Genomic DNA, 19,357 nt, shown 5'->3' with positions numbered 1-19,357 from the left:
TCTGTGACTTTGTGCACGCCTCTCTTCCCTAAGCTGGCAACGGAAAGGGAACTTACCCTTCAAGGAAGAGGAAAGAGTAACTGGGTTCCCCCCCCCCCCCGCCACACACAGCATTTTGTATTTCGAAGGCTTTGTGCTTTTAGCAATCCGTGGCGTCTTCATGATTGAGAAGTGTATTTCTTCACATAGTAGCTGAAGACTGTGAACTTAGGTCTGATTTATTAAGAGTCAGAAGGTGGCAGTGGGTCGTAAGATGCCACAGTTTGTCGGCTCGGCCCCTCCTGCTTGGGGTAGGATGTGCTGTTGTGCAAATCTATGTGAGCTGCATTCGGCAGCGATGTCTAGGTTTCCCTTGAGAAATGGCTTCTGCAGGTGGAGAAGTAAAGAGACCTTTTCTGGAGAAGCCACAGTTCTCTCCTTCGGGGGGGTGGATCATGGTATGGATTCCGTATGCCTTCACCTCCCACTCTGTTGGACTTGTGTGCATCAAGATGACAGAGGGGAAAAGCCCCAGTGCTTCTGCCATTCCAGTCCTCAGTTACTGTGTGGCAAGATACCGCTTAGGGCCTACTCAGTCTTGTGTCCCCACGGAGGCTGTGTGAGGACAATAGTTTATATCTGTATAGTGCTTACAGTTTATAAGCTGCTCTCACATGCAGTAACTTGGGCATCCTGAAAACACTCCCGAGAAGTGTTTTCAAGAGTTCAGATTTGCAAACGCTTAATTGCAGCTTTTCTTTCTGAATACAGCTTCCCCCTCCTCAGGGGCAGAGAGGAACGCGCTTGTACTAGGATTCACTCAGGTCAGCTGTAACTCAGGGGCTGTCACCCCAGCCTCCGTCTGATTAAGCCTGTCATTCCTGTAAGCCCATAAGCTCACTTGCACTTGCATATTGTTAATATGGACAAATAGGGGTCTTAGTCATATTAGGAAAAGGCTCTGTGTCCATTGACAGAGAGTCGATTTCAAGCTCAAGGGTGTTACTATATATTCACTAACTTGGTGCTTTGGATTCCCCTCACTGATCATTTTGTTCCCAATTTTGGTCCCTGTATTAGTTAATGGGCTTGCATTGCTGGTCTTGGAAATACAGTCACTGTAGCAACAGCATTTTACTCCTCTGACTGCATATTGGGAAGTTAGCTTCTTTTCATGTGGATTCTGAACAGGTTTTCTCAGCAATGATGTATTGGAATACATTTCTTGAAGAAATGAGGAGGCAGAACATTGTTCTAAACTTTAAAGTATGTTAGAATTATCTGGGTAACTTCTAAATCTAAATTTGTGGGTCCCAGTCTAAGAAAAACTGTGATTCCATCCCAAGGGGCTATAATCGGCATTTAAGGCAAAGAATACTCTGTCCTTACTTGGTGATTCTGATACAAGACGTCTTTAGACAACTTTTGGGGATAGGTATTAATTTTCGACCACTGTGTTTTTATCTTATGCCTGATTGTGAATCTGGACTATGAGACATACCCAGACAGAAAACCTATTGCTTGCCTTGACAGATCTCACTACCTTGCAATGGAGCAATCTACAAGAAATATTTTTTACATAGTTGGGCAAAACTGTTCTTCCAAGCAGATGTGTGTGTGTTGGGGTGGGGAGTGCAGGATTTTGGCCAGGCCCCAGGCCCAGAGTGGGTGAGTCTGGTGTCTCCAGTGGCACAGGAGATCAGGGCCAGGCAGGGAGACCTGCCCGAGCCAAGGGTGAAGCAGAAATGCATATACCATATGGAGGTTGGATGGAGCCAGGGCTGGCTTGTCTGCTGGCCTGGAGCCTCCAGGATTGGGATCCAGGATTTGGAAAAGAGAGGCTGGGGGGTCTGTCGAGGCATGCATTGAGTTGGATCCCACAGAAAGCCATTGATGTCACTCTGTATTGCTTGTTTTTCAGGAATTTACATTATTGACAGTTTTCTCCCACACATGGAACCCTACCTCGCTTGCCTTACCCTGTGTGCTTCCCTTTGCCCCTAATACCACTAAATCAACCACAGACACAAATCCCAGGAGGTGACCCTCTTTCTGGTATGTGCCCAGCTGGACTGTGGTGGGACACATTCCTGCTAATTGCCCCCACACTGAACTTCTGATTACCTTCCTTTTACCACCTTCTTTTCTCCCAACAGCTTTTGTTGACCTTGGTTTACCACAGCAATTAACTTTAGCAGCCCAGTTGTGTTGGCTGGTTCTCGGAGTGCAGTTAACCTGACAGAGTGGAGGGGCCAGAAGGCCTCCATGGGTGGCTTTTTGTCCCCAGGTCACAGGGTTGGCCAGCTGCATGGTTAGCTATACTCTGCAAGCCAGGAGTGCCCAAAACGATTTGGGAGTGTTTTCAAGATGCCTGAATTGGTGCATGTGACAGAAGCTTGTAAACTGTTAAGCACTGTATGAATATAAACCATTGTCCTTACACAGCGTCTACATGGACATAAGACACAGGTCCTAAGCAGTACCTATATTAACCCACATTCAGCCCTCAGGACCCGATAACATTTTCCAGATGATCCAGCCCACATCTGGGTCATGCTGTTCCCTTCTGAGCTGTGCGCCTTCTTGCTATCATTGCACTAATGGCCTTAACATTCAGCCATCTTTCTAAGATATTTTAGGATTTTGTTTTAGAATTGCATGTTCTTACAAAAAGAATGTCAGGCTATGCGACTGGGTGAGGTGAGAGCTTCAGGGGGGATCCCAGGGCAAACAGCGCCCTCAGGATAGTTTCATTTTATGGTACGTACCAGGATTTGGTGCCGAATCACTGAATAACACTGCACTTTTCTAAGTACTGCCTTTTCCATTGAACACCTTCTGCTCATCAAGTTTACCCACCTGTGGATTGCCACATTCCCTTTTCTTCTGTGTATGAGTCCAACCCACGATTCTGTTGACTACAACTTCCTCTACCCACATGAACTCTTGACCTATGGGACAATGTTCTCTTGCCTCATAGATTGATTTTTAGCTATTTTAACTGTAAGAGTCATTAGCAGAGCAGTTTCTAGAAAATGAAGTATAATGCTGTATAGCACAGGATGTAAATTGCCACATTGTTTTAGGTTTGTTTGATGTATATCTTTACCTCAGTTTTCAAGCATGAACTTGAAAATGCCGTGTTTTCAGACACTGTCCTTAATTGCTACCCCCAGCAGCCTTGACCATTTTCTATATTTCTATAATAAATCCTTTGTCTGCCCCTTCATTCTCATGTGTGTTTTTGGCTAAGTCAACTTCACATTTGGGTTCCCAAATTTCAGAACCAACAATGTCCTTGTGTCTTCTGATGGCTTTATTCCTTTTCCTTATCACTGATGTAGCAGGTCTGATTACTTTGTAGTGTGGCTGCAGAATTCCCTCTGCCACCTGTCCCTTTGGCTGACCTGGTAGGTAGGTGACAGCCCTATACTTTGCTTGCTGTCTGCAGAGAAATCTGAATCGGGCCACCCAGGAGCAGAAGCAGTTGTCTGAGAAGCTTAAAGATGAGACAGAGCAGAAGGAGCAGTTAAGGAGACTAAAGAATGAGATGGAGAATGAGCGATGGCACCTGGATAAGACCATTGAGAAACTGCAGAAGGAGGTGAGGGGTAGGGGAGGGAGAGGTGTGGGCAGAGCACCATTGGGACCCAGCGCCCTTGGAGGGCCTGGTGGGAGCTAAGGAAACCTGTACTTAGTCTAAGCACAAATGTGTCAGATTCCCAGATTCACTGAAGCAGCTCTTTGGCCTTGTTGAGAATCCCAGTTAAAGGGAAACTGGTCTAGAAAATACCCTCTGGAATCTGGGCCCAGCTCCTCTCCACAATTACCCAAAGGAGCCTGGCATGTAAGTGCAGACTTCACAGGTGTTACCTGAATCACAATCTCTGTGTCTGCATCCATCTGTTTTGTCCAGGAGCGTGAAAGACAGTTCCAAACGCCAGTAGTTGCTACTTGTCTTCTCAGCTCATCTCTGCCCCAGAGTACCCAGAAGGAGAAGGGCACAAAGCTGGCTGGCTTCCCCACATTCTAGGAGCCAACAGGAGTGCCTGTCGTTTTCTGATAACCTGCTATGTACCAGTCACTTTACTAGCTATTTTGTAACTAGAATTCTATATGTATTGTTTTAATTCTGACAGCAACCCTGTAGGATAGATACTGTGATTCTGGTATTTCCAACGAGGACGAGGACGCCACCGAGGCCCAGAGAGGTTTAAGTACATGTCCCAGTTATGTAGCTGGTACGTGGCAAAGCAAGGACATGAGCAAGGTCTATATATCGAGCTGCAAAGGGTGTGCTTGTTCACCCCTCCATGCTGCCTCCAAGTTAGAGGTGACTGAGCCTGGACAGCCCATGACAAGGTTCTCTGCACAGTCTTTGGGGGAGGTTGTCAAAGAAAGAAGAGGAGATGTGTGTTCTGTGTTTAGATGGGACCCAGACCTCGCTCCCTGGCCCCACATGGGGCATCACAGGGTAGGCTCACATCCATGTCACCCCTTCCAGATGGCTGACATTGTCGAGGTGTCCCGCATATCAACCCTGGAGCTCCAGAACCAGCTGGATGAGTATAAGGAGAAAAATCGCAGGGAGCTTGCAGAAATGCAAAGGCAGTTGAAGGAGAAAACCCTAGAGGCTGAAAAGTCACGTCTGACTGCCATGAAACTGCAGGATGAGGTAATGCCTGGCTGGATCAGTTCCTGGTTTACCCCTTAGTCAAACTATCCTCAAAGACTGCTTTTAAACCTTTCTAGGAGAGACTTGGGGTAGATCTTAAGACGGCATTTGTGCTTGATTCTTCAGTGTTAACCCTTAGGATACATGGGGCAAATGCCATTCTAAGACACAAAGTCCTAGGGCCTCTGACATAACTTGAATGTGGTCATCTTCTTGATTAATTCAAGATTTTCTGCCTCAACTGTTTAGCTGCTATTTGTGGAGCACGAGTGGTGTACCTAGCTGTGCCCAAATGATTCCTCTGTATTAATGTTTTAATTTAATCATAGAGCAAGTATTATAGTAAACAATCACTTTTTGCCATTCATTTAGAAAATATAGACTTTTATTAGGGTGGTTGGGGTAGACAAGAGCTTCAGAACAATGGGTGGAGACAAAAAGAAATCCTCAGGAATTTATGAGTACTGAAATTATTAAAACATTTTTAGCTTTATATTTAGGAATAATAGAGCAAAGTAACTCAAATGTTAGCTCCCTTCAGTCTTGACTCGTAAAGAACTAAGAAAAAGGGAATGTTTTTGATTATTTTAATGGAAAGCTGAGGGCTCTAAAATACAAGTACAGCGTCTGCTGATTTCTCGCTGTGCCTCTTGCCAGCTGGATGACCTTGAGCAAGTTACCCCAATTTTCTGAGCATCTCCTCTTTCCTCTTTAAAAGTATACAAAATAATGATCATTTCGTAATGAAATGAGATAACACATGAAACTATAGAGTAGAGGCTTGCATGTCCTGGACACTAATGTTAAGGTTTTTTTTAATTCCAAGACTTGCTTTTTTTTCACAAGCAGTGCCAAGGTTCCACAGGAAAACAAGATTTTCTTTAAAAAACAAACTTTTAATGTCTTTGATGATCAAAGAAATGTTACCCATGCATGAGTCAGTGCTATAACCGTGTGAGAGAACAATGGATATTTATTACAGACCTCTAGAACACTTCTGGAAGGACCCTGATAACAGGTCCCCTCAGCTTCAGCATCATATGATACAGGACTCCACAGATCATTGAAATTAGCATAGTGACATCACAGTTCTCTTCCGCATTAAAAAAAAAAAAAAGTCATTTGCATTTCTATGGCAAATGGGAGGGGAGATTCAGATTATTTGGTGTCTTAACACCAACAACCACATGGTGTGCTGTTTTGATTTTGGAAAAATCACAGTGTCACAATGACCCCTGCAAAGTGCTTCCTGTTAACTCTCTGTGTTAACAGTTATTGTTCTGCTAGAATCTTTGGATTGGAAGGAACTTTAGAGATCCTCTAGTTAGATGAGGCACCTGAGATCCAGAAAGATTCGTTAAGGCCAGCAGGAGACCTGTATGGTTTATAAAAGAGCAGTAATTCAAAAGAGGATTTCTTAGGGTGAAAGCAAAGATGGCCTTTCCTAGATTTTTCTCTGTGGTGTAACCCTATGAGACACTGTTTCCATGTAAATGGCAGAAACAGACACCTCATCATTCGGGAAGGAAACTGCAGTCAGATACCACCCTGCATTAAGCTATGGAAATCAGTGGAGTTGTTTAAAACAAAAGTGAATAAACAGGCTAGGGTCACTCTGGATCCTTGAAAAGCTTAAGCTGCACTCTTCACTGCCCCTAACCCTGTGTTTCGGTTGAGCTGAGTTAAAACTGTCCATTAACAAAAAAGTGGCTTATCCTCAGGGCCACAGCACTGCCTTCTTCGCTTTAAGAGAAATAGATGTTTTACGTATTTTGCCTTTGGTGTGGATCTAGGAAGTTCTGATGAAGGTAATCTTTAGAGAATTAAGACTCAGAATTCACTATTCAGTTTATTTTCTAAATCCCACTTAGCAAAGGGCAGTTCTGACTACTTAAAGGTAACACTGGTGGGTTCAAAAGTTACTTGCTTACTTGTGATTCTAGACACTATGTGTATTCTCTGGTGCATATTTGTATTGAGTACTCTTAGTTTGACATAGCCCTTGCGAGATGTTAGGAGGGACATACTGGGCATTAGAAGACAGGAATGTGCTGGGCAGTGGGAAGGGTATCAAGAAAGGAGTGTGGGCTGTGCATTGGTTTGTCAGTCTTTCTGACCCTCAAACTTCTTTTCGGGTATTAATCTCATTTGATTCTCATCTTAGCTCTTTAAGGTAGGTTTTATGATAATCCCATATTACAAATAAGGAAACTGAGTCACAGAGGTTTTTTTGTAATTTAAAACTTTATTTTGGAGAGATTTAAAAACAATTTTTTTCACTGTTTATTTTTGAGAGAGAGAGAATGCAAGCAGGGGAGAGGGAGACACAGAATCTGAAGTGGCTCCAGACTCTGAGCTGTCAGCACAGAACCTGACACGGGGCTCAAACCCACGGACCGTGAGATCATGATCTGAACCAAAGTTGGACACTTAACTGACTGAGCTACCCAGGTGCCCCTGGAGAGGTTTTTTTTTTTTTTTTTTTTTTTTTTTAATGCGCTATAGTATAGTATCTAAAGAATGTTCCATCATTGTTTTTCCTTGGGATGATTCTCCCCTTGTGCTCTGGTTCAGTTACCACCAAGCCAGATGAAGGTCTGTAACTGGAGAGATCTTCCTCAAGGCTATGCTGTTGTCATAGAAAGGTCTGGTGTTGCGATCAGTCTCCACGACAGGAACCCATTCCCTTAGGTCTTTCCACTGGACTTCCGAAACTAGGCCAACCTGCTGGGCCGCCCCAAAGACCATCTTGGAGGCTTCCCCAACTCTCTGTGAAAATACCCTCAAAGGATGCTGGTTTTTTTTTTTTTTTTAAATTAAATTTTTTTCTTAACGTTTATTTTTGAGAGGGAGAGAGAGAGTGCACACGGGCACGCGTGCAATTGGGGGAGGGGCAGAGAGAGAGGGAGACAGAATCTAAAGCAGGCTCCAGGCTCTGAGCTGTCAGCACAGAGTCCAATGCGGGGCTCGAACTCACAAGCTATGAGATCATGACCTGAGGCTGAAGTCAGAAGCTTAACTGACTGAGCCACCCAGGCACCCCCAAAGGATGCTCTTCTTTAATGGAGTTTGCCACTCACTGTCATATACTCTCTGAAGGAAATAAACCCCTGGTGTAGTTATTCCTAAGAGTGCTTTCACCCCAGCTCCAAGAGGGAAGGAAGTTGGAAACAAAACAGATAGCCTTTGTCTTCACTGAATCAATCCACACAGATGTGTAAGGAACACCTACTCTGTGCTGAGGTGGCTGGTTCCCTCAGGGAGCTTCCAGAGAAGTAGAAAACATGGACAGCCCCTTGTGTATGAATCTCTTTGTGGCACGTTTTTCAAAGCCTTTAGTTCAGTGCCACCTTGTGGATGAAAAAAACACTGTAAATTATGACAGCTGATACAGGATTTTCTTCTAGAGGCAGAGGTTTTCACCTAATACTGCACATTTATATTATTAGATTTTGTGTCTGTAGGTTGTTTTGGGATCATTAGTTCAGTTATTATTTTCCCCTGATTTTGACCCTCCACTGAGATGATGCCGGTACAGGTGGGTAATAAATTGCACTCTAGGAAGCACTTACCTAGTTCAGTGACTTTCAAGTGTTTTTGGCTATGACCTATGTGGAAAGAAATAAATCTCGCATCGCAACCCAGTAATAGGTACGTCCATACAAATATATGAATATCTGGCACAAAGGTTTCACAAAGCAGTATCTACTCGTACTGCTCTACTCTGATATTTTCTGTTACACTTAATTTCAAGATGCTAACGAACATCTACTACATTGAATTTAGAACCCAAAGGATTACTACTTGTAGCTAGAGGAAGAGGAAACTGAGACCCAGAAGGAGTTGGAACTTGCTCAGGGTCTTCTGATCTCCAGTACGTGGGCATCCCCTGATCACTGCTGGGGTCAGCCTCTGCACTGTCCAAATGCTGTCCAGGTGCTCCTGATACAGCCCAGATAACCGCCCACTCCTTCTAGATGCGTCTGATGGAAGAAGAGTTACGGGACCACCAGAGAGCTCAGGATGAAGCACTTACAAAAAGGCAACTTCTGGAGCAGACCCTGAAGGACCTGGAGTATGAGTTGGAGGCCAAGAGTCACCTCAAAGATGACCGAAGCAGACTCGTCAAGCAGATGGAGGTCTGTAGGCCGCGTGAGTGTGAGCTGGGGCCTATGGAGGGCGAGCATGGGACACAAGAGAAGCTGTGCACACCTAAGCCTTTGGTTTTTACTTTCTGGAACAGCCAGACCTTTGTAGTCATTTCTCAATTTGAGGAAGAAGCTTGTAGTTGGTAGACGCATAGGACATCAGAGCTGAAAGGAATGATGGAAACAGTGCCCTTGTTGTCTTCAAGAGGAAACAAAACAGAGCCCCACAGGGGCCAGGTGACTTTACATAAGGGCACACAGACAGAGCATTTCCGGTTGATTGCTTTGGAGATGCTTCCCACTATAGAGGAGGTAGGACTGTTGCCCATCTAAAGAGGGGCTGAGCTGTGCCTTGCACCCACCCTGCTTGACTGCCGGCTCTCACTTGCCTCACCACATGGCTCCATTCCTGTCCCTGACTCTGGCCCGTTTTTTCTGACAGATGATCCCCCTTGCCCAAGCTAGTGGCAAACTGTGTGGCTCAATTCTTGTTTGGATACACCGTATGTACATAACCCCAGACAGTAGGTCAGGATGTGCTCACTGGAATCGCCAGCTGGAGGTGATCAGTTCACAGGGTGAAAACACAACACGGCAGATAAGTGAGAATCAAGGACTTGAATATGAACATGAGCAGGCTACCGAGCATGACAGGAGGGACCTTAACGTCAGTCTCCCTGAGCCTGTAAAACAGAGTAATGCTCAAGAACAAAACCAGCCCCAAACCACAACAACCCCCCAACACACACACACCCGCATCTCAATGGAGTTTAGAGAGAGAAAGAGAATCAGCCCCACACCAAGGGGAGAAGTTAAAATTGTCAAAGTTTTGATAAAAGTGCTTAAGGACAGAGAGAGAGAGTTTGAATTTAAAACCCATGGAATTTTTGATTTGATTTTGCAAATAAAGAGAAATAACTTTTAAAACCTCCAAGAGACTTAGTAGCAATTTTTATCTAGGGAGTGATGTTTCAACCATTAAAGATTTTATTAGATGGGCCCTTGTTAGAGGCTGGAATAACCTGGTTACAGTTCTGTTGTTCTTTTGTAGGATTGCTGTGTATTTTGCTGTTGTCCTCGTTCTGATCTCATTAGAGGGGCTCATTTTAAGGAAAGCTAAGGTCAGCCTGGTTAACTAGGAAGTGATTTTTCAAGGACCTAAACAATCTGGTTAAAAGCAGGCTAAAGCCTTATCAGGCAGTGGTGTAAGAACCTTTGGTGTAGTGGCCCCCTGAATGCTCCTGGTGGGTTTTGAATTGTACAGATTTTAGGCAGGAAGAGAACCGTGTGAGGAGGTGCTTTTACCTAAACGTTGGGGTGTCATCTTCTAGAATGTTCTGACTAAAACCTTTTGCCAACTCCAGGTCTAGAGGCAGTGACATAGCTGGGCCTCACTCTCCCCTGTGCAGTGGTTTAGTTATTTCTCCATTAGTTACAGGACTAGTAGCTCTCAAGGGCCTCCCTCTGTGACGCACATGGGAGGCATTGTCTCCTCCCCTGATGGGCGGCTGGCAGGACTGTCTTGCTGGGACTAATATCTTTCCTGTTCCTTCGCTGCATTTAGCAAGTTAATTCTCGGGATTCCAGGGCTTTCTCAACAATTGGGCGTTTTCTTTAGACTCAGAAACTCAGAGGCTGTTTTATGTAAACACAGCACTTGTGGACCCTTGGTGATTTCTGACAAAGGCAGAACTGTCCCTGGAGGAGTCAGGAACCACTGAACAAACACGGGGCTTGGTGCGGAACCCAGCTCTCCCTTCCAGATTGGACTTTGGGACTCTCAGCCTCCGGGGAGGGAGCTTTCTAGGTTCCCGAAAGACTTTGTTCACCAACAGGGAAGGCATTCACAGACATTTACTCATTCGCATGAGTTCTGTGAGTCTTATTTTTGGCATTTACAGAGGCGTCCATAGCTTGTCAGCCAACTTTGACAATTGCAGAGACAGTGTTTACGTACAGATGCTACAGACTCGTGTTTAAAAACTCACCATGCTAATTGCTTTTTAGCGTGCGTGGCTCTGAGTTAACCCAGACATATGACAAATTGGCTAGTGACAGGAGAAACATGTGCGCAAACCCCACAAGCAGAGTGGTTTGTGTTAGAAGCCTCTTTTTTCGTACACACAGCTACTTTGAAATGCTTTTCTCTTAGCACTCCGTGGTGTTAAATGAAGGCCCAGCGAGGAAGAAAGAGATGACAGTTCTTCTGTAATGACTGGTTTAACAGAATGGACCACCACTGTCTCTGTGTTACTCTGGTGCAGATTTGGGACTCCACAGTGCAAAGTGCATGAGGTTCCCTAGAAGAAACAGGCAGGTGCAAAAGTATGTCGTAGACTTTACTCCTGCAAGGTTTAGGAAACCCTGAGCAGCAGAGAGAGAAAAGCATTGTCCAGAGCTTGGAATATTTAGAGAAGTATGTCTTGGATGATAGCTGAGTACACACATTCCCTTTTAACAGGTAACTTGGAGACCTTAGCCTTAGGTAGATCTTTGATTCACGAGGGGGGAAAAAGACATGAAGGAAACATGTTAAAATATCCCTAGTGCTTATGTTAGGGTTTGGGGTAATATGTATTTTAGAAATGCACAATTACATTTTACCTTATGAAAGCAATAAAACACAGTTTTTTTGGGCATTGTGGGAAACAGACACGTCCTTTCCCCAAACGCTAAGGATCCCCTGCTTTGATCTTCCCTTGAGGTTATCTTTCCACAGGGCAGTACTTGCCCTTAACCCGGGTCAGTGCAAGTTCCATTGGGCATGTTTGTGTCTTCCTTCTTTCTTAGGACAAGGTGTCTCAGCTGGAGATGGAACTGGAAGAAGAAAGAAATAATTCGGATTTGCTGTCTGAGAGGATCACTCGGAGCAGGGAACAGGTACTGTGTGTAGTTGAATGATGAATGGATTGTCCTTCGTGAAAAAGGAAATGTGAGAGGTTAAACCCACGGATTTGGCCAGAGGAGGGAAGAAAAGTTCTTGCTCTTTGGAAACGATGGAGGACTGAGTAGTCTTCCCCATAGTAAGCCACCAAGACGGAGATATAACGTATAACTTAAAGCACACAAGGTGGAAGTTTCCAGAGTGGTGATGGGTAACAATCTACTGGCCATGATGGGCAAAGTGCTTTTAGAGCAGAGGCTCTAAGAATCATTAGTTCAACAAACAATTGCGTGAAATTTTGTGGCTGACACTGTGTTAAGTGCCATGGAAAGTGAATGATGTGGTGCAGACTTTTCCTTTGAGAAGCAATAGAGACCCCTAGGAAGCATTCACCATACAATAACAGTCCCTTCCAAGTGAATGCTTTTTGCAGTTTTCAAAGGGAAGGAATTCCCCTTATCTTTGATCTCTCCGTACAGCAGCACCTGGAGATAGCAGGGGCAGTTCTCTCTGTCCTCACGCCGTAGATAATAGAACTCATTTCCCAAACTACACTCCATGTAATCCCAAGGGTTCTGAATTTTTTTTCCCATTTTTTAATTAAAAAAAAGTTTAGAGTGATCGCACGTGGAACCATTATGGGACAGGATTCAAGATACGCAGTGGCAGTTTTGAAGAGAACCTGTATTCTCTAATCTCAGCCTTTCATTTACAAATGATACATGTGGCTGCCTGTAGAAACCTCTGAAGGGATGTACTCTCAGTGACAACTCAGTTGTATGCTGGGCTGAACATGGTTCTGGAGAAGCTGTACATAGACATTTGGAAAGCTCTTTGCCACTTGACTTGCTTTGGGCACCTTCTTAATTAAACAATGCAAATAAAACCTAAAAGCCTTGGATGATGCTGCGTATAATTGAAAAAAAAATATCTGTATAAAGGATTAAAATGAAAAATCTGAGAAAGCAAGTTAATTTGGGCAAAATCTTTATCCAAAGCAGCACTTTCCTCAGGTCACTCACTCTTCTACTTATCCACATGCGCCACCTTTGCCCCGCCTCAGGATGCCCAAAAACTGGAGGTGCCAGTGATTGGGGACAATGCCATTCCAAGCTGGTAGCTCCTCTTCAGAGTCAGTGGGGAATCACTGGCTTCTTCTCCATTTGCCACTGTTTCCCTACTGACAGGCTCTTTGCAAACAAGCACGACAGTCCTGCTGTTTTGCTTCTGAGAGTGAAGAACTTGCAATCCGAGGCTCTGTCCTCCCTTCCCACTGAGCTCAGATTCAGTTCTGCCTGCGTGTTCTGTGCTGTGCTGGTAGCATCCTGCTTAGGGGGCTGGCAGCCCAACCAGCCGGAGCTGCAGAAGCTCAGAGAAGATTCTCGTGAAAATCTGAAGTCCACATGGGGAGCCCAGCCTTGACACTTGAGCCCTCACGGGTTCTTGCTAAAGTCTGCATTTTGTTAAGTTCCTACACTGGTATAAAAGCTGCTTGGTGACATGTTCCTGCCAGCTTGGCTGAGCGGCCACATTGCCACAGGGCATTTCAGGATCTGCTGAGCATTCGTTATAACAGAAGTGGCCATGAATTTGTTTTGCTAATGCTTCTCATGATGTATGCAGGGAATGGGGGGAACGTCTGTCATCCAGTCCCTAACCAGGCAGGGAAAACAGACTCCCAGACCCCATGTTTTACACCAAAACCAAAACACAGACCCAGTGACACAGAAAGTGGTTGCCTCCCTCTGCTCAGCTGATGGCCTAAAACTACGAACACCGATCGCTTAAATCAGTTTCTTTTGGCCCCTTCTTCCTTCTCTCACCTGAGCATGGGAGGCACAGAACTGCTGGAAAGAGCACCAGACTTTGAGTCCAGGGCCTGACTCCTGCAACAGCCCCAGGGAGCTCCAGGAAAGTCCTAGCCTCTCTGAGCGCAGTCTCTAAAGTCTATGAAAGTGAGGCTGTTTGTTCAGGAGATTCCTGGAGGCTTCTCCAAATTCTAACATTGAGGTGCCATGACTGGCTGCATATAACTAAGTGTCTGAGACACTCTTTAATTCCCCATCCTTCCCTGTGTGAGCTGCAAGTCCGAAGAAAGGGTTCCGCAGTCTCCAGCGTCTTTGTCCTGTTCATTCTGTTCTCCTCTTCTGTTTCCTTTCTGCGCCCTGCCCTCTCTGAGGTAGGGAGGGAAGGTGAAGCCTGGTATCTGTTTTAAGCAGAAGAGTGGAGCATCATGTTCAAATTCATGTAGGAATTGCTAAAAAAAACAACAGCAAAACAAAACAAAACTCCTGACTTGAAGTGTTGTCTCCTGATCCAGTGCCCAGGGCCCCTCTTCTGGCCTTTGCTGCCTCTGGATTCGTGAGGAAGCATAGTGCAGAGAAATGGGTTGACCAAATACCTGCCTCACTGGAAAACATTTAATTCTCAGTCAGTGTCAAGGTTAATCTGAGCCTTTTTTTTTTTCCCCCTCTCCTAAAGGCTCCAAGGAAGGGTATAGATGGTTGGATCCTGATTTCAATCTACTTACTTTAATAACGTCTAGGGCCATGTGCCTGCTGCCTTCCTGCCAGAATCAGAGAAAGGGGAAACTTCCAAAACTAAGATGCCTTCTTCTCTGCCCCCTCAGACCTATGACACCTCCTTAACAGGGACATCTCCTAAAGAACAGGAAATGGCGCCTGTCTCATATCTCCAAGCTGATTTATAACGTCAGCCCTGGACGCTCAGCAAACTGCTATCAGGCTCTGAAAAGAGAAGACATGGGGAATTTATACTTTTTGGGTCTTGCTCTCTTTAAATTGAAAAGAAAAAGGTTACAGCTCTTACTTAAATCCTGCATTCTTACAAGCTCCCTTTCTGAATTTCGCTTCCCCCCAAACATCTCTCATTTTTCCCCTAGTCTTTGTGGGAAGGCTTTTGTGGAAAAGCTCAGGGAAAAAAAGTTGTCCGGAAGTATCAGTAAATGGCCAACCCATTTCAGAGAATCTTAGATCTGGCAAGGAGTTCCAAGTTCCTCTCCCCAGACTTCTCCTGCAGTGCACAAGAGATCTGAGGCCTAGGGCCACCCACGATCTTGCCAATTCACACAGCCAGTTAGTTGTTAGTTGCCTTAGATCTCCTGACTCCCCAGTGTTCTATCTACTAGTGCCCGTAAGGTGTGACGGATACCTACTGTGTGCATAAGTAGCATGTAGTGGTAAGGCTGCAAAATGATCAAAAGTGGTCCCTGTCCTTGAGTGCTGTGTTTGAAGAGATGGACCATGCCCCCAGAAATGGTAACTAACAAGACAAAGTGCAGATACTCAATGCCAAGTGTGAGATGTAGGCAGGTAATGAGGGAAAGACCATCATAGCAGGGGTGACCATGGGAGTTCTTAGAGGAAGGCCATCATAGCAGGGAAGACCATGGGGCTAGTTTTGAAGAAAGGGTAAGATTTAGACAAACCAAGGAGTGGGAAGGGAATCCTAGATAGAATGGATGGTGTGAACAAAGATTGGGACGTAGGATATTTGCAGTGTTTCAAGGAGCAATGAATGGACTGCTATGGCTTGATTAGGTTTCTGGTTTCCATAAGGAAATAATAGGAGATAAATTTGGAGAGGCAGGTTGAGGGTATTGAATGGACCCTATCCTGAAGGCAGTGGGGAGCCATCGAAGGTTGTGGAGCAGACAGAGAAGCTTACATAGTATTCTAGAAGGTTAATGTGATTGGTTTGGGACAGGTGAACGGGAGACCAGGAGGAAGCTCAACTGGGCTTTTTCCAGGGACAGAAAATAGGAAAGGCAGTTTTGAGATCAAACATTCTATCCTTTCCATGTTTTTTTTCCCCCTCCTCTTATGCATACATTTGACACTCAACAAGTGCTGGACACGTTATTTATGAACTCTAATAAGGCCTTTCCATACATGCTCAGGATGTTATTTTTCAGACTGATGGATTCAGGGAATCCTAATAGAAAAGTTTTTTCAAATTTTTGGATGCTTGGGTTTTGTTTTCATATGTGGCTAACAGGAAGGAGAGGGATGAATTTAGAGCTGATAAAGTGACAGCTTATTCTATAAAACAGAGGTTTCGGTTTTTGAAACCAAATATGGGTTCACCATATGCAGGAAGGTTTCTAACTTGTAAATTGAAGGAAAATTCATTTAAATAGTGGATCTTTTACTGGGTTTGGTCTGTTTAAATCCAGAGAAATCCTCTTTGCTCTCTTTCCTCCAAAACCATTTACAATAGCTGTCTTTACTGAGGATTCCCTAAGTGCTGGGTGCTGTGCCCTGTGCTGTGCATGCTTTCTGTCGCTATTTCCAGGCCTTGTGAGTAAGTGGCCACCCAGGGTCACGAAGCTTGTAAGAGGGGAACCTAGGATTTGGCTCCAAAACCATTGCTTCCCACCTGTTCCCATCATCCCAGCATTAGACTAAGACTGGTAAAGACCTGCCTCCTCCCCCAAATACATTTAGGGCCTCTATTCCTAAGTGAAAGATGAAGCCATGGTGTCTCTTAATACGGATGAGGGTTTATGTTCACCTGATCTTCTCTTGATTGTCCTGTGAGTCCAGAATTTACATAGTGAAAGAAGCCCAGCATTGGTTTTAAATGTGTCAGGCTGATGTTCTAGCTCACTGGGCACTGCTGTGTCATTGCTGGTGATTGAATACCAACAGTTAACAGTAGGGCTGGGCCTAAATGGAGAGGCATTTTCTTGTCCACAGAGGCCAAGGTAACCCAGCCTGGTGGAAAGGTGATTCATCTGACATGGGCAGCTGTCAGACAAGAGGAAAAATACCAACTGGAGAGCTTTGGGTCGCTTTATGTTCTTTCTAGGGGCTGAGTGAGGCTTTGCTATTGCCTTGGCAACTATAGGATAAGTCCCAGGGGATAAGGTTGCAGGCCTGTGCAGTCATTCCCAGGTGGTGGGCGCCAGTCTGCTCTTCAGTCTGCACCAGGATGATGCATCCTCTAGGATATGGTACTCCTTTGTAGTCAGTGACAGAAGGATCAAAATGGTTTGGTTTTTTTTTTCCTTGTAATTAAAACAATCCTACTCTCAGAACTACTTGCTGCTGTATGGGCTGCTCCAAACCCAATGTGTATAGTTGGTTAATAATGATTTTCCTCTCTTATGATTGAGGATCTTCCTGGTATTTTTAACACCAGCCAGGAGTGTAGGTCACAAGGCCCTTTACAGCCCAGTGGTAAACATAGGTGATGGGATGAAATATTGTTATTAGCAGTCATAAATATCTTTGGCTTCTTGTTAACCCAGAGCAGCTGCTTTTAATCCTGAGTGCTGGCTCAGGTCATGGGTGCCTCTGACATAAACCCCACTGGAGTCTGATACTGTTATTTCTGATTGGAATGTTCTAGGTTTAGCATTCCTTCAGTCCAGCTGTGATAAACTGTTGCTTTCAGCTCCTATTCTGTTTCTAATTTGATTGGAAGTTTTTATTTGGTCTATTTAATATAGTTGAAGGGTAAACAGCATATGAAGCACTAAACTTCTATAAAGAAGTATTTTCCCAGACTCAGATTTACTTCTCTAGTCCAAAGGAGGAAGCTGGCCAAGCCAGAGGCTTTTCTCTTTTCTTTTCTTTTCTTTTCTTTTCTTTTCTTTTCTTTTCTTTTCTTTTCTTTTCTTTTCCTTTTTTTTCTTTTTTCTTTTTTCTTTGCTTTTCTCCCCTTCCACTTCCCCTTTTCTTTCCTTTCCTTTCCTGCCAGTGCGGGTGAGAGGAAGAAGGATCTGATCTAGAATCTTCTCAAGTCATTGGGCCCATCCTAGAGATCACTGTATTGAGTAGAGCTAAAACCCAGCCTCGGGCGTGGCATCCGTCACTTCACATGGTATTCCTTGTATAATGCTCCACGCAGTGGATTTATTTTGGAATTTTCTGTCAGGTTGTTCTTTCTGAAGAACCGAAGGAAACTTGTCCTGCCTGCTAAAAGCCTTGGATTGCAAAAGACTTGAGAAAAATTGATGGCCCAGTCACATTAACTGTTAGGTTTTATGGTTGCACATTTGTTCCTTCCTGTTCTTTGCTCTGATTTATTTTGCATTTAATAGTGCATTTTGTTAAGTGCAAATATTTTGCATTTTAATAGTCATCGTTTGAGGGGATGTGAAGTATAAATAATTACTGTTTTGTTTTTGTTTTTCGGTTTTTTTGTGTGTTTGCTTGTTTTGGAGTTTCACCCTTTGCCCTGGGCTCTCCAGGGAGGTCTTGAACCTGTGGAGGCCTCTGGCATGCTGACCCTCTGAGTGTTCGTTTGCACTGGGAGGCCCGTGTCCTGGTAGGACCCAGATTTTCCAATAAGGGGCACTGAGCGAACAAGGCTTTGGGCACCGGCTGCATCTTTAAGTTGCAGGTTTGTCTTGAACTTCCGGTCTGGGTTCAGCACTGCATGGCCCCTTGGTGGTCCTCGAGTCCCTCCTTGGCACTGTCTGCCTCACTCCTCTGTGGAAGATCCCGCCAGAATGCTCTCTCCTTGTGGGATTTGCCCTTCATTGAGAGACCGGGGTTTTCCCACATGTGCTAAGAGGGAGAAAAGGAGTGAATGATTTTTAGCCAGAAAGCCTGGGTGAGAATCCCAAAACTGCTTCCGAAGTTCCTGAACCTCCCACCTGGAAAATGGGGTGATAACATCTGCCTCACAGAGGGCTAGGAGGATTGAAGGGCCCACACATGCCCAGGACACTTGCAGTTGCCCCACCGCGCCTATCACCGGGGGCTTTTGCTTCTTGGTATGTCCCTGCTCGGTCCTCAGGCCTGGAGCACAGCTGTAGCAGTCACCACCTACCCCCTAAAAGCAGATGCTGTAAACAGCTGCAGTGAGACCTCTGCCTCTGCTCTGCTGGCCTATTACTGTCTTTTGGTACTTTTTGGCCTTATATCTCGCAGCAACTGTTAACCTGCAGTTCTTCCTTAACGCACACTTGGGGAAAATAATTTTCCTTTCCTCCCCTCCCTCACTCTCAGGCCTCTGAGCTACAGGTGCCTGCCTCCCCTAAGTCCTGCATTATGCTCTCTCAGAGGCTCAGAGAACGGTCTCTCCTACTCCATGCTTCCCCCGGCACCAGGCCTGCATCCTGTCCCTCCCCGTACACGGTCAGTCTCCCTGTCCAGCTCCCTTCTCGTTACTGTCCAGCATCTAGAATTTTCCTCTCCTCCATGATTCTCACCCTTGCCTGCTGATAGGTTTGGGGCCCCTCTGTGGCAGTCCTCTTTGGGGAACCTCATGTCCCCAGCCCTCCAGTTATAGGTGACTCTTGTCACCGCTGGAGTTCAAGGAGAGGTATTGACCCACCTCTTCATGCCCGGCACCTTCCCTTCCCAGTTTTTGTGGTTGGGTTCCCCCCTCTGCTGAGCCTTCCAGAGTGGACTTCTTGTCCTGCTCAGGTGCTCTTTCCTGGGCTTCCTTATGCCTGACCTTCCTCAATCCTCAGCCTTCTTGGCTTTGGGGACAGGGCTGTGCCCTGGTTTCCTCCCAGCCTCCCCTAATGGAGTTGGGGGAGCATGCTCCCCAGGGCACATTTCTGGGTCCTCATCATACAGTTCACCTTGGGGGTCTCATCAGTCCCACGGCTTCAGCTGGTGTCACCCAGTCTCCGTGCCTGTGTCCACAGCCTCTCCTGGGCTCCAGGGGCCGATGGGGCTATTAACAGGACCT

The 19,357-nt window shown here is 45.3% G+C and overlaps 1 protein-coding gene across 5 annotated transcripts in view; it reads left to right on the top strand.

Moving 5' to 3' along the window:
• CGNL1 (cingulin like 1) overlaps window positions 1–19,357 on the top strand; it is a 157,229-nt gene that overhangs the window by 127,719 nt on the left and 10,153 nt on the right. For 4 of the 5 annotated variants that reach the window (XM_027067350.2, XM_027067349.2, XM_027067348.2 and 1 more), the window contains exons 11-14: window positions 3,431–3,583; window positions 4,484–4,654; window positions 8,632–8,793; window positions 11,593–11,682. In XM_027067350.2, the coding sequence (XP_026923151.1) occupies window positions 3,431–3,583; window positions 4,484–4,654; window positions 8,632–8,793; window positions 11,593–11,682 (576 nt within the window). The remainder of the gene's footprint in view (window positions 1–3,430; window positions 3,584–4,483; window positions 4,655–8,631; window positions 8,794–11,592; window positions 11,683–19,357) is intronic. The other variant, XM_027067351.2, reaches the window with a different exon arrangement.

Source organism: Acinonyx jubatus, chromosome B3, assembly GCF_027475565.1.
Source record: "Acinonyx jubatus isolate Ajub_Pintada_27869175 chromosome B3, VMU_Ajub_asm_v1.0, whole genome shotgun sequence".
NCBI lineage: Eukaryota > Metazoa > Chordata > Mammalia > Carnivora > Felidae > Acinonyx > Acinonyx jubatus.
The sequence above is the reverse complement of the archived record's forward strand: the minus strand, read 5'-3'. Positions and strand labels throughout refer to the sequence as shown.